The following is a 15,912-nucleotide window of genomic DNA, read 5'->3' on the forward strand; positions in this document are numbered from 1 at the left end:
GCAACGATAAACAGTAGGCTTCAAAACAGTCTGAGCATCAGCAACAGCAAAACTATGATAGTAAGAATATTTTAATGTCTTGTATTATTATACTGAGTCTGGCTATGCTCTAAGAGGTTATATGGGAACTTTACATACAAATACTTTCTAAACTAATATCAACACCCAGTTTGACCAGTTGGCCCAATTATTTCCTTCATAAAACCAATATACTACAAATTAAAACAAAACAATCGGCTTTGAAATGAGTGAAATATAGAATTCAGTTGTTACTTTGGACAAAAAAAACTCTAGTTTAAACATTGACTGTGCATCATGTTTAAAAAGTTGAAGTTCTGAATTTACAACCTTGTTAATAAAGTGCTACAACTGTGAGATGAATATAAAATATATTAAAAGCTGAATATTTCTCCCTGAAATGTTGTGCTGCAAAAATATAATGAAAATACGTATTTGAGATGAGTACTTGATAGTAATTGAGTAAATGTACTTTTTAACCTGTGGCTTGAGAGGAAAGGGAGGGCAGTTAGTGCTGATAAGAATCTGATTTCATCTCTCTAGCTATGTATATAAAGCTTAGGACCACTGCTTTAACTCTGTCACAACCATGGCTTCCTGCAAACTGCTCGCTGTGCTTGTGCTGGTCCACAACTTTGAAGGTGAGAAAGACATTCAATGTACATTTTGACCAGTGTTATTTGGATTCAATGAAACTTTTTTTTTTTTTTTAATAATGTTATTATGCTTTCCACAGTTTCATTACTGTCATATAATTAGTTATTAAGTTATAATGATTGTTGACATACTCCCCAATGTGAGAAGGGTTTTATCATAACCATATTATTTATCATTATGTGAAATTGTTCTCAGTCACGACACATCACAATGTTTCAGTTATAAATTGAAATTGAACTGTGTTGATTTAATAAGAAAACGTGAGTTTTTTAAAGTTGAGTCGTTGAACATTTTCCTTGCTGTCTTAAGAACATGATTCTTATATCATAAGAAGGGTTGAGGAGTCATTTATTCATAAAACGTCACTTGCTACCTGAATAAACAAAAAACCCTTTTTACATGTCATAAATTGGTAGTTAAGTTGAGTTCAGTTGTGGGTTTAATTTAATTTATTGCCATAATGAAAAACAGCTTGCCTTGGTAAGCTCATAGAGCTCACTAAACCATTTGAAAACCTATTAAAATACCAAAAATACCATTGAATCCTGAAAATTGAGCTAAAAATAAGAATGCACCTTAATGTCCAATAAGGGACCAGTAATTTTAGATGCAGTCTTAACTATTTATTTCAGTGGACAAATGACCAAACCAGGGGCGATTTTAGACCCTTTTTTAATTTGATCTCAGCACCCCTAAAAATTAATAAATTATCATTGTATTTTTTTTTTTATTATTTTGCGAGCCTGTCTGTTAGAGATGGGACAAACACTTATACTACAGGTTCAAATTGTTTTATTTTAACAGGTTTAATGTAATTTGGATAGTTCTGTCATTAATATTGTGTTTCCCTCAGGGTTCATTAACTATCTCAGGGTCCTCTCTGTGGAAATCTGTGATTGTTTATTCTGACCCATTATTATTATTATACATTATAGTAGACCACTCTACTATGTATTAATATTTATTGTTGTAATTTACGAGTTTTCTTTGACAAAACAACATACCTGGATATATTGCATCTCTCTATAGGTTTGCTTGGGGCTGAGGTGAAGAGCTCCATCATTGGGGGAAATGATGCTGCAAATGGCAAATGGGAGTGGATGGTGCAACTAAACATCACAAGTGATGGCACCATTATGTGGGGCTGTGGCGGCACCGTTCTCAACGATTGGTGGGTGCTGACTGCTGCATCATGCTGGGATGAGTAAGTGTGTAACAGCCTTTTTTTTCACATGACTCTGATCAATTGCATATGCACCACTGATTGCCACTGTACGACCATTGCACTGGCTTTTATGGAGCCTACCCACGGGCAAGGCTACATTAGTACCCCCAGGTGCCACTGGGTACTGAAGGTCATGACCCCCAGACAACTTCTATTTCATTCCAATTGGATAATGCTGCTGTCAGGTGGAAACCTTGTAACTCCATGGTTTTGGACATACTAGGTTTCCAACCGTGGCCATAATTATCAACATCAAAAGAATGGGTTAAGCCTCTGTGGATCCCAAGAAAAAAGAAGAAAAAAAAGAGCACACTTTTTTCCCCCTATTACCCTAACCCCTTTCTGGCCAAGCCACTTGCCAGTGTGGTCTATCTGGCCATGCCCACAGGTCATATGGTAGAAAAAAATACTGGCAAACTGATTATTGTTTAAAAGTTAAAAGTTACTGAATTGATTCAAAACTACAGTGGTGTTCTTTGGAAACATTTAATCAATTATACTGAAATCAAACTACTGTCATGATACAAGGGGTCATCAAAGAGTACAGAAAAACTAATTAAGTATATGTGTCTTTGTGTTGCAAGTGAACTTAAGGTTAACTTGGCTCGAGCAATGGTTTTGGTCGGCGTACACAGCCTGGATGATGGGGCTAAACGTTACATGGGTGTACAACATGTCATCAAACACCCGCAGTACAGATCCTTTAAGGGTGGCTCTGTGAACAACATCGCCCTTATCAAGCTGAAGAAAAAGCTGATACTCAAATCCAAAACTGAACAAGTGACTCTGCCCTACGACAATGAAGACTTTGATGAATCATCTGAGTGTTGGGTCACTGGCTGGGGGAAAGTTGGGACAAGTGGTAAGTTCTGCACAGAAAGTAGGTGGCAAAAAAATTATTTTTTGGTAGAGATTAAACAAAAAAGTTCTAATGTGTTAGTTTATTCTTCTCAAATAACTATATTTTATTTAGGACTCTGATTGATAGGACTGTGAGTGTGTACAGACAGAACTTAATTATCTTTATTGTTTATATACTTCTTTGGAAGCAAAGATTTGGTATATTGAGTTTTAAGTCAAGTCGAGTTTTATGTCACTTAAATCCTAGTACAGCACTCATTATACCCATGCAAACCCTGAGCAGCTAGTGTGAATAAAATAAGTTGGCAAAATGGCTTGTTTATATGGACATGGGCTTGTTAATTGCAATGTAGCAGCCATGGACCCTACCATCTACGACAGAAAGCCACTGAAAAAAATGTAGCCACAAACATAGGCCTGAGCTTTGGTAACTAAACTACGGCACAAATATAACTTATTCTGTGTGTGTCCATATAGAACTGCCGTATCCAAGAACCCTTCAGGAGGTGAAGGTTCCCATCGTCCCCACTGATGTTTGCAAGGCAGAGTATTATTGGCTGACTTCTGATGTGCTTTGTGCAGGGGACATGTCAGGCAACAAGGATGCCTGCAAGGTGAGCTTTACTATTTAAGTCTGTGGATATAAAAATCAATCTTAGATTTAGACTTACACAGTGAAGGTTGGGTTTCTTTTTGTGCTCTTCAGGGGGATGAGGGTGGCCCACTGGTGTGTAAGACTCGCAGAGGCCTCGTGCAGGCGGGCATCGTGAGTTATGGTAATGCTGAAGGCTGTGGTCGCCCTAACCACCCTAGCGTCTACACCAGAGTGTCCAAGTTTCTGACCTTCATCAACGGTTACATCCACCGTGGCGAGGACGCTTCAGCCGAGGTCTAAGTTTCCCAGATTTTAAAGCTGTCCAGTATGCTCACCAGACAGCCCGCCTTACTCTTTCTAATTCTTCTTGTATTGTTCTATCAGTCCATGTAGTCCTTTACACTGGGTGACATGTTCTCTGGTTTCCTCAACTAAATTCTTTGCATTAAAGCTTTTAAGCATCACTTTCGGTGTCTCTGTGTGATTTGGAGAATTTCTGTTCAATCCCATGTGGAGAGGATTCAGCAGTCACATGGCACATTGTATTGCATTCTAGCAATAAATGCAGTCCCCACTTATTTTGGGTATATTCACAAAAACAGACATTTTCATCTAAACACAATATACACCCCCTCCACTACTGAACTCCCAACTGACACACTAACCCTTCCTTTTTTTCCCCCCTTCACTTAACATGTATTCACCTCAACTGTTTTCGAGGTGCTACATTTCCAGATTTGTCCAGAATAGTTGGATTGCCATTTCCCTGAAATTACTGCACTTCAAAAACTGTGTCATTTTCACACTACCTGCTCAGCACCTAATGGCAAACAGACACAGTTAGCATTCAGTACCTTAAGAGACAGATATAGGGTTAAAAAATAGTGAATATTGGACTTATATTCACCAGGTGGACAAAACACGACCTCAAATGAATGATAATGTTTCTCTGTAACTGCCAGATTTGTAAATATGCTAACAAGTTGCCCATATCAACTTGAAAGGTGATATGTCATTGTGTTCAAAACTAGTTTACACTGCCTCCAAGTGGCCAACGATCTGTTACTGCAGGTTTAAGGTAAGTTATTTACTTTTACCCATAGACTGTATATATGGGTATGTATCTTTTACCTAATCATGATACTGTGTCAAAATATTTTAATAAAATGACCAAAAAAAGAACTATAGCAGGATAGTCTTCCACAATGAGACCAGTTGGTTTCTGTCTTGGGCCAAAATATATTGAAGCAGCCATGTGTTCTGTAGATCGGCTTTGTGCCTAAAGCAAGTTGGACTTACACAGAGCGTGAGGAAGCAGGGGGTTTCTATACTGACACTATGCTGATGACATTCACTTGACTTCAAGTTTTGAGCAATGTGTCACAAAAACGTTCACTGCAGGAGCAACACTGCAACCAAAACAGCAAAACAACAGTCAACTCACATCTCCACATTCAGAGGAAGCAAAGAATAATTTTAGAAGGCACTGCCTGATGCTTCGCATGCTGCTGATGCTTAAACAGATTGTAAGGACAGTCCTTCCTTCAGGGTCCTTTAATATGCTGATGAAACTGTTTTGTATTTACCTAGTTCATAAATGCTGCAATTATTTATTCAAAGCAAACATCATAAGAAACAGGAACTTGAATGTTAGGAAACAAAATAACTCTCCTTCAAAATGTTGTGAATCAACAGTTTTCTGGTTTAACAGACACAATAAATGTTCTTTTTTATTATTATGAAAGTTAAAGTTAAAACTAGTTTCAGTGTCTGAGCTCTTTGGACTGGTTTGATGTAAGCATGCCAATTAGAATTTAGCAACTTCTTAATTAAACTGCTGTTTGTTGTTGTGACACAGTGCTACATTTGTCATGAATAATACATAAAGACGACTTTTTACGAACTTTTACCTGTGAGAGTCGCTTACTTACTTGAACGTTTTCAGGGGCTTTTAGTGAGATGCTAGAATCTTCATGCTAACTTAACAAAAGGCTACTACAGAAAAGAGCTAGCTAAAAAAACATCCTCCAAAGCTTGCTTGTTATATTTTATATGTTGTCTTGGTAGCAAACAAGCTAGTCACCAAACTATAATTTATCACATCTGATACAATGAGTTTAAATTTGAGGAGTTTCTGGATTTTATTTTATTTCCACTTATGATAGAGTTACGCTAGCTTCTAATCTTTGCACTAAGCTAGGCTAAACACTTACACAGATCACTTTGATATTGAGCTGCTTAGATGACAAAGCATGGCAAAAACAAGTATCTTTCTCAAAATGTTGTGGTGTGACTTTTTACACTGTATGCACAATTATATAGATAGCACCATTAAAGCTGCAGTGTGTAGAATTTAGTGGCATCTTGTAGAACGGATTTGGCAAAAATTGACTAATATTTGTATGTTTTAATTAGTGTATAATCCCATGAAATAAGTATAGCTGCATTTTCATTTCTTTTGTCAGAATCAGCCCTTTATATCTACCTGGAGCATGGGTTCTCTTCCCACCACGTTGTACCACCATATTTCTACAGTAGCACAGAGCAGACGAACCAAACACTGGCTCTAGAGAAGGCTTTTGGGTTTAATTGTGAGTTTTTTGGCTACTGTAGGTATTACAACACAGGAAGGTGAATGGGTGTCGGGGGGTTAGTTGATTCTGCAATGATGCCAATAAATCCTACACACTGGTCCTTTAAATGCATTTCTTTTGGATGGTGTGGTCTGAGCATGTCTTAGACAACAACAGATGGGGTACCACTTTGATTCTTCTCCCCTCCTGCAACATAAACTCAAGTTAAATTCTCAATAGGCAGTGGTATTTCTCATCAAAAGGCACATGAGTTGATGTACAACAGGCAAACCTTTATCCAAAATAAATAGTTGAACTAATGAGTTGGAAATGAAACCACACGACAACTTAAATGAAAGAAATTAAAGTCTTTGGCTCTGTAACAACTTTGCACAAAGATTCATCTTCCAATAAAATCTTTGTCTTGAAAAATAAAAAGATGTGGAAACTTCCCAACTGTCCCATAAAAATAAAAATAAAATCCCAAACTAATCATTCTTTAGGAAATCCACATCACTTAAAAAAATATGGTTTTGGTCTGCTGAATGATGTCCATGCATATTACACCATCAGTCCCATACATACGGACACTTGTCACTGAGGTTACTTAGCAGCTGTGTTGTGGGTATACTGGATGTCCTCACTAATCATGACCACATGAATCTGGTTCCCCAATGTCTTCAGCAGCAGCAAAACAAACCAAAGTAGCTCCACACAGCATCTGTACTATCATGAACATCTGAGCTCAACTGTTCCTCACTGGGTAAGACAACATGATGAAGATGACTGAAATATCAGTGGCACAAGAACATCGTGTGAACCTACTTTAATATTTGACCTTAAAATGTCTTGAGAATGTTTAAAATATGAGATTACACCCAACTCGTCTTCTCATAATCAGAGAAGCAACCTTAGCTGGGTGAGTTGTAACCAGTCACGTTAAGAGTTTGGTGTGTGCATGTAGAGAGAGTCATTGTCCTGCTCATAGTGGCAGCTGTGCCTTCGACTTCTCCTGCAGCTCTGTGGGGGGCTCTGGGAGAGGTTGAGGAGAGCTGCAGCTTCTCTCCGTCTCTGTTCCCTCTTTTTTCTTCTCCTCCTCCTCCTCTTCAGCTTTCCGTTTCTCTGCCTTGGTCTTGAACCTCAGCCCATGGCCTGTAAACCGAAACAAATACACATATATATTTAAAATGACCTGCTGTTTTTCAGCAAACTTTTTTGGGTTTTTTATCAGCTATTTTTTTTAATCAGGCAATTGACTTTTGTGTGAAAATAAAGGATGACAAAACTATTTGATAGATAGATGCATGCTAGTGCCAACATATAGGCCTAACTGGGAGCCAATATAGTAACAGTAAAAAATGAAACCATGGATAAAGCAACACTCCACTAAACCTCAAATGGGCCGTTGTAATGTCAGCTACAAGTAGGTACAGGTATTTTCCTTTGAGCTCTGGTTTTACACCATATTTGGTTACATTCTGGCATATTGTCTACATTGAAAGTATGTCACACTCATATCAATATTAGTTAACTCTCAAGTGTCCCCCGTTCAGGTTTTTTGGTTTTGTCCTGCTGAATGTCCATGTCTATTAGAGACCATATCCCTGAATTTTCCCATGGTTTTATTATTAAGGAACACAGAATATTTCATCCAGTCTAAATGGGGCTTTAGTCTGGCGAACAGTCAATTAAAAAAAGTCCAATTTACAAAGATATGAAACCGAGAACATTTTCACAACTGACAAGCAGGAAACCACAAATGTTTGGTATCTCTACTTAATGAATAATAATAATAAAATAATTTAAAAAAAGAAATGCAAGAGAAAATAAAAATGACAAAAAATTAAAAGTTTAAATGGAAATAAATAATTTAAATAAATAAAAATAATTATTGAAAACAGTTGCTGAGTCATTATTATTTTAGCACTGGTTGTTTTGGTATCGCTTTGAGAATATCAGTCTAACAGCAGTTAATGAGAACATGCAGGTGTGCAGCACTCATCAGCACCTTTTGCTGAGACTGTTTGTGTGTGTATGGGTCAGTGACAAATAAGGGTTGGCAAGATAAGCAATTCAAAAATATCTTACAAAATGTTTTACAAGCAGCATTAGGTTTCTGAAAATGTACATTTAGTTTTTTTGGTTGCTTTTATGTCATTGGAAATGACATTTGCACCATTTTTTAACCAGAAGTAAGACTGAATGCTCCTGAAAATGTCAAATGGTGTAACCACAAAAGAATGATAAATATTCATATTTTATCACCTACAGTGTATTTAAGTGGACTTTAAAAAAAAAAGAATGATCTCCATGATTACCCAGATTAAATGTAATATTTAAAACAATTGTATTCCATTACCTTTATTTAATATAAAAGTTATAATGTAAGATCATGCCACACTAGTTGATATGGTGTTTTATTGAGAATTTAGTGTTTTTAAGCAAGTAGAAGAAGTTGAATTATTTGGTACAACGTTTTTATGGTAACACCACTTAGACATTTTTGCCATAATCCTCTAATATATTCTCTCAAAATGGATTAAAAGCAGAAATGTTATGCTTAATCCACAAAAAGATATTTATACTTTTATTTTCTTTATATTATATATTACTTTTTAACCCCTTTAAATTTGACTAAACCACATGGACACATAAAAACATCATTGACCCGTGTATGTGTGTGTGTACTGACTTGGACAGTCTGCCACCTCCTTGAAAGCCTTCTTCTTACAGCAGCCTCGACACAGGTTGAAGACACACTTGTTTCCCTGCGGAGTAAAATAAAAAAAAATTGATGATAGAAAACTTGCAGTTAAAATATCTTGTTTCTTTGGCAAAGTTAAACCAAACATAATGAAACAGATGCGTTTTACATTATCACACAAAAAACATTGAGGTTGATTTAATTAGTGGGGACCAATCAATACTATTTGGGTATTATGTCACTAATTGTCAAATAAAATGCACAAAGACACTGACACAAAATGCACAAATAATACTGACTGCTTACCTTTGGGTTCCCACACTGTTCGCATTTGATGTACTTTGCTACAGGAAGAAAAGAACAGTGACTGTCAGAGTGTGCTTGTGTGTTTCAAGTGAAGAACTCATTCAAGGTCAAACTCACGTTTCTGCTCAAGACAGAAGTTCTTGTTGGGGTTGCGGGATCTCTTCTTCTGCTTGTTTTTGGAGAGCCTGTCTGCGGTCCCGTCAGAGTCCTCCAGCGCCCTCTTCTGACACACTGCCTTCTTCCCCTCTGAATCCTGCCCATTACCGTTGGCGACCGGCTCCTTTGGCCTGTTTGGTGAGTAATCGGTCGACAGTGAGAGGCTGTTTGAGCTCGGTTTTAAAATGTTTTCACACCTGTGTTTATTGTACATCTCCAAGGTGTCAAGATTTCTTTACTGCCTACGTCATGTCCGCTAGATGGTCAAAGGGCCCTGCGCATAGTTATTACATCAGTTTTGCGCAGGCTAGCTAGGAAAACAAAAATGATTCAAGAACTTATATACATGTGTGGGTAGGCCTGTGACATAATTACATTATCCACTTATCGTACAATAACAGAATTATCAACATCATCATGTCAATATATCGACCATGATCTTTTTTTTTTTTTACGCAATATTGCCACACTTAGCAGCTAAGAGGCTATTCATGTCACATTGGCTAATCGAGTAGTGTCCTCCATTCCTCACTGTGTACGTCCTGAGTGGAGACTGTAGAAGATATAGTATAGTATATACTCTCCAATTATTATGCTATTATATTATCATTATATCATTGGTATAAAATGATCTTCAAATAACAATAATATCGTTTATCGCGATTGTTTCTGAGACAGTATATCGCCCAACAGAAGTAGTTATCGTGACAGACCTATATGTGGGCTATTCCAGCTGTTGATAATGGCAGGACAAAGTCATTTGATGTGGTCGCTCTGTCACCAAAACAACCGCAACGTCCTGTATTGATGACGTATTTTCCCGTTACGTCCTTATCGGGGACAAAACAGGTTAGTGTTCACACTACAAAAGATGTGGTAAAATGTGTCCCAAACCACCTTGTCAAGTGGTTTGAGTGATCGGATCAGAATTTGGTCGTTTACACTGTTATTTAACGCGGCCCATTTGTGATCCGATCGCCCAATTCGCGTTTTAAAACCAAGTGTAAACAGGGTCTAAGCTTGTTTGCTGTGGAGTTGATGTCTCCTATGCAGATTTGTGATAACTGTATGAAGCTCACTCTGTGAAGCATTTTTAAAGAATAAAAACAAGAGAAGGTGGTAACTCACGGTGGTCTGACGTACGGCTGGCAGATCCAGTGAGGGAAGGGCAGGCTGCTCTCCTTCTCGTCCCCATCCTTTCCTCTAGCTATCTCCTCCTGTATGGAAACACATACAACTATTGGTGTAGAAGACAGTCTATACCAGTCCTCCTTCCTCCTGTGTTCATTCCAATCTGCATGTGTAAGTACACATGGTGTTATGTGACGTATCTGATCTGCTTCTTCACAATTTTAAGTACCCCTGCTTTTTGTTTTACCTCTCTCACTTCCTCTCTCGTGCATTTTTAAAAACTGCTGTTACCTGACAGCGCAGACGCAGCTGCTTGCTGATACCAGCCAAAGCCTCGATGGTCTTCACCTTGGCCAACTCCTCCCTTAGGTCCTGGTGGATCTGTAGCCTAACACACAAATACATGACAGAGCTTCGGCTCAGTATTCAGATTCAGAGCTATAAACACACAGTGGGACAACATGCTGAATGATCTATTTTTCTAGCAAAACCCTTTCCTTAGCATGCCAACATTTGCTTATTAGCATTAATCATAAAGTAGGCTTTTGCCATCAGGGCTCTCAAACTCATGTGATGATGTTTTGCTGTTAAAGAGGAAATGAATATTCGGGCCTGTGAGGTAAATGTATAAATGTACACAGACAGAGACAGACGTACGTGTGGTGCCAAAGCTTGAACAGGTGGGCTCGTATGTAGGACAGGCTGCAGGGGGGGTACTGCTTCACCACTTCTAAATACTCCTCAGCCATCTCCCACACGGGGGGGCTGCGTCCTTCAAACAGTGCAGGATTATGGAGGTTCCCCTCTGAAAACCACACAAAAAAAGCAGAGTGCAAGTTTAACATCCTGAGCAGGATCACACATTTTAAATCATATCATTTATTGTCTATTATCACCAATTAGTCTCAAAAAAATGTCTGAAACAAACTTGAAAAAAAGGCTTTTTTAGACTTTGTGGATGTTCCGAACCTGCACTCATGACCCCCTGTACTCCCGTCTCCTGAATGCAGCGCTCCACATCACTCATGTGATGAATGTTGCCATTAGCAAACACAGGAATATTTACTGCCTTCCTGTAGAAAAAAAAACACATTGGTTATTGAAAATATGGCAAATGTTACCACTTAGAGCATTTGACTTAATATCTAAAATACTGTGTAAATTAACATTAAATTATTAGTTTTGATCTGTTGGAAGAGCTGGATTCATCTGTCTTGAACTACAGTACATTTGGAGGATTGAAACAAAGTGTGTGTGTGTGTGTGTGTGGGGGGGGGGGGCTAGTTTACCGTACGGCTTTGATGTGCTCCCAGCTGGCGATACCGGTCACTGCTCCTTTTTGGTCTTTGGTTCTGCCGTGAACTGTAAGCAGCTAGGAGAGATACGGAGGATCAACAAAGCCAAGGTTTTAAATCCTTTCTAATGACTCGAGGCAAATTTTACAAACAAATGCAAATTAAAAATACGACGATTTATTTAAGTTAGTTTGTTTGATATTTTGTTAATAATTATTTTTATTTATTTAAATTATTTATTTCCATTTAAACTTTTAATTTTTTTTCATTTTTATTTTCTCTTGCATGCATTGGTCTCCAGTTTTGTCTTTAAATTGTTCTTTGTTTTATTCCTTTTTTTAAATTACTATTGTTGTTATTTTTCTCTCTTTTTTAATTTTGTCATTTGTTCTGCCTTATTATCAGCTTGTCAATCAAATAACTGTAAAGCACTGAACTACAATAGTCTGTGTGAAAGGTGCTATATAAATAAAGTTTGATTGATTGATTGATTGAAGATGTAAACATGCCAACGTTAGCAAGAATGCTAATTTACATCCAAAGGCAGCTAACAGAAACAGTATCAGTAACAGTATGCAAATACAAATATACAAATATACAAATACACAAGTACAAAAAGAAAATTGTTCAGTTAATAGTGACCAAAGTTCTGATTCGCCTTGAGTCAATATTTCTCTTTGTTTGTGAAGTCAGTGAATCAAACTCTGTTTAATAAAGTAAGATGGCAAAATGGTAAATGGACTGTACTTATGTAGCACTTTTCTAGTCTTAGTCGCTTTTACACTACAAGTCACATTCACCCATTCATACACCATTGGTGCAGCCATCAGGAGCAATTTGGGGTTAAGTATCTTGCCCAAAGACACATCGACATGTGGACTGGAGGATCTGGGAATCAAACTGCCGATCTTCCAATTAGTGGACGACCGGCTCTACCTCCTGAGCCACAGCCGCCCACAGACATAAGACATAAGAGCACATATCCTGTCTTTGTGTTTATGTTTATGACTGGTAGATTGCAAACGGAATTGCCCTATTTGGGATAAATACAGTTGTTTGAATTGAATTGAATTGAATTGAATTGATAACCACAGAGGTAAAAAATTCATACCTGACATCCAGCTTTCTCCAGCATCTGAGCGTATCGGACCGTCTTTTCAATATCTTTGAACACGCGGATCTTACACGTGATGGGCACTGAGAGCTTTTCATTGGCTTCCTTCACTGTGATATATAAGAGGAGAATTTTAGGTGTTTGAAGCACTTGAACAAAACAAAACAAAAAAGGCTCAATGCTCAATGGACAAACTGATGCAAACAATTTGCAGGTTTTTGAATTTACATTTTGTCTGAGATCATCCCTGGGTCAAACACTGGATTTCTCATCATAATGCACAGAAAGAAAATAGTGAATTTATAGATTTAAAACACAAACTTACCCATTTTCTCTAACAGCTCCCATTCATCTTGTAGGAAAACTCCATAGTGGCCTTAAAAACAAGCATCAAGACATACTGAAGACAGGCATTCGTGTATTTTCTGAGACAACCAGGAGGAGTCATAAAAGTCAAACACTGAGGGGCTGATTTATGTAGGATGTGTGTGTGTGTGTGTGCGTACCTCTTTTAGCGATCATCTGTGGACAGCCCAGGTTGAGGTCGATGGCGTCGCAGTGTTCCTGAGCCAGCAGCGCCGCCTTAATGAACACCGCTGGATCATTGGCACAAAACTGACACACAAGAAACGCAACAGCTGTGATGACCACACATAGAGGAAAAAAAACAAAACAGCTCTTCAGTCTGTCATCAGTGGTCCTCACCTGTGTGATCAGAGGCCTGTCCTCCTGACACACCTCATTGTAGAGGTTTTCTCTTCTGTAATTGGCGTCGCGAACAAACACCTGAGCGTGCAGCATGGGGGTGTAACAGAGCTGAGCCCCGTGCCGACGGCTCAACAGGCGCCAGGCCAGCTCGCTCTGGTCCACCATGGGCGCCACCACGTAGGCCGCTTCCTTCAGGGTCTTCTTCCAGAACTCGAAGCCCTGGAGCTTGGCCATCGCAGGTGACTTCACACAGAGCGGGAAAGACAAAAGATGATTATTAGGTATTTTCTTACTGACTAACACAGACTTTCAGCAGGAAATAGTTGATAAAAGAACAAAGCAGCTCTACCCAATGAACCACTACAAGTTGAGAAGATAAGAGTATGTCTCTTATCTTCTCAACTTGTAGTGGTTCATTCCACGGAATAAAGTAATAAAAAGGTAATTGAATCAAATCCTTCGTGTTTCGAGTTTCATCTTAGAAAACGTGAGAGCATATCTGGAGATGTTGGGAAGTTACTGACAAAATTAAGAAGCGCTGCTTTAAATTAGCCTACCTCCTGTACCTGAGATATTTTTGGAGGATTATTTCTGACACTAAATTATCTCCTAAATCTATTTCATTATCTATTAACTGTTCCACAAAGCAGAACTAAACATTTGGCGATGCTGCTTTAAACCATGAAGGTCCAAGCAGCTGAAAAACCTTCTGTTTATCTTGGCTTTTAGATAGATAGATAGATAGATAGATAGATAGATAGATAGATAGATAGATAGATAGATAGATAGATAGATAGATAGATAGATAGATACTTTATGACTTGGTTTACAGCGGCTACATCCACACTTAAGACAGCCACACGTAACATCACATGGAAATACTGTAACTATTCAATGGAAAAAAAACTCAAAACTTTTTGCTAAAAATACCCCAAAGTTGTAATTCAATTCCGATTTATAAATATTTCACTGTTGTACTATAATCTATTTATTTTGTGTAGTATTTATTTTTCTTTTTTTATTGCTTGTATCTTTTATTATCTTAACTATCCATCTTTTTTTGTCTTATTTAACATTTTTGCTTTTTAATTTTGGTATATGTCCATTTTTAAAATCTTAGGTTTTGTCAGTCACTTGTAAAGCATTTCAATTGTCTGAAAGGTAATATATAAATAAAGCTGATTGATTGATTGATTGATTGATTGATTGATTGACTTTACACACGCCTTCTCTCTCTCCAGCTTTTAACTTATTAATCATTACAAACACCACAAGTTCAGTTTGTTAGTGTCAATACCAGAGGTTAATACTGTTTAATACTAGTGCTCGACCGATACAGGAGTTTTGGAGCTGATGCTGATACCGATAATAGGAAACAAAAAAATTCTGATATCAATATACTAGCCAATAATCTTATATATACAGAATATATACATAAAATACAACAAAAACACATATGTACGTAAACATTAAACTTTAATTAAGAAAAATGATTAAATTTACATAAAATGCTGCCTTTATAACTAAAAAATATGATGCATATCTGACAACATATATGCCAATACTGATATATCAGTGATAGGACAATATCAGCTAACCGATCTATCGGTCTGGCTCTATTTAATATTGAGCTGATTCAGCACTTTGAACATTTTTAATATGTGTAACTGAAATGTGAATTGTTAGTGAGCAGACCTGACTGACATGTGTTAAATGACTGGTTAAACTAGCTATTAGACATTTAAATGTTGTAGCTTAGCAACATTTTCACCCGTCTACAAACGACTATAAACTAACATTTTATATAGGTTTCAAGTGTTTTACTCTCTATTGTCTGCCTCAATATTTATTAGCATTTACGACTGACTAACTATCTCTGCCTGTACTGTAACTGTTACAGTCAGTTAGCCAGCAAAGCTAAGTGTGCTCAGTAGACATTACACAACTGTAACGACTTTTAACAGGAAATGTAGCACAGTAATGTCTCGCTTGCTTTGTCATGCACTGTCTGCTCATGTACTAACTGTACGTATCATGAAATAGTGAGATAGTTTGTTTTGTCACCTGTTTTACTGTGAGGTTTGGAGAGTATTCCTGGCGCAGCACTTTCCGACTGTGTGTAACAGTGAAACAGCACCGGCGAGACTTTCGCTATTTCCGCTCCGCTTTTGCTTCTTCTTCTTGATAATGGTTGGTGTCTATTTCATTTGGTGTAATATCGCCCCCTTCTGTTGTGGTGTAAAACAACGGTCAGGAGCCTACATGCACCTGTTTTTCTTTCTGTATTCATTCCTCACTTGGGTAAGGTTAGAAAGAGATTGGCAGATTCGAACTTCAGCGATCAATAGCTCACAAACGAAACATTGTTAAAACATAAAAATTGCATCTTTCCTATCGTGGTAAGGTAGACTATTGACTACAAACTCATTTTCGCCAAAACGAGTCGTCCTCAAGGCTGCAGGAAATATATTGCTCTCTATAAGCTGCGGGCTGAGAGGCGAGCGCTTAAGGACCGTCTACAAAGTGCAGTACCAAAACGAAAAATATTCAATATCTTTTGGGGAATTTT

At 37.7% G+C, this 15,912-nt stretch overlaps 2 protein-coding genes across 2 annotated transcripts; one reads left to right on the plus strand and one right to left on the minus strand.

The window, feature by feature from the left end:
* The first annotated feature begins 604 nt into the window (after positions 1–604).
* Positions 605–3,820, plus strand: LOC133999793 (tryptase-2-like). Its single transcript, XM_062439108.1, has 5 exons — positions 605–659; positions 1,705–1,879; positions 2,485–2,762; positions 3,239–3,375; positions 3,468–3,820. Exons 1-5 carry the CDS (start codon positions 608–610, stop codon positions 3,654–3,656), a joined length of 831 nt encoding a protein of 276 aa, XP_062295092.1. The 5' UTR covers positions 605–607; the 3' UTR covers positions 3,657–3,820.
* A 1,721-nt stretch (positions 3,821–5,541) lies between these two features.
* dus1l (dihydrouridine synthase 1-like (S. cerevisiae)) lies at positions 5,542–15,455 on the minus strand. Its single transcript, XM_062438710.1, has 14 exons — positions 15,408–15,455; positions 13,341–13,586; positions 13,142–13,250; positions 12,961–13,011; positions 12,633–12,745; positions 11,516–11,598; positions 11,196–11,299; positions 10,884–11,031; positions 10,518–10,614; positions 10,224–10,312; positions 9,057–9,226; positions 8,940–8,977; positions 8,622–8,697; positions 5,542–7,081 (listed from the first exon to the last, which is right to left on the minus strand). The coding sequence occupies exons 2-14, from the start codon at positions 13,575–13,577 to the stop codon at positions 6,912–6,914; spliced, it is 1,485 nt and encodes a 494-aa protein (XP_062294694.1). The 5' UTR covers positions 13,578–13,586; positions 15,408–15,455; the 3' UTR covers positions 5,542–6,911.
* Positions 15,456–15,912: the final 457 nt, after the last annotated feature.

Source organism: Scomber scombrus, chromosome 18, assembly GCF_963691925.1.
Source record: "Scomber scombrus chromosome 18, fScoSco1.1, whole genome shotgun sequence".
Lineage (NCBI taxonomy): Eukaryota > Metazoa > Chordata > Actinopteri > Scombriformes > Scombridae > Scomber > Scomber scombrus.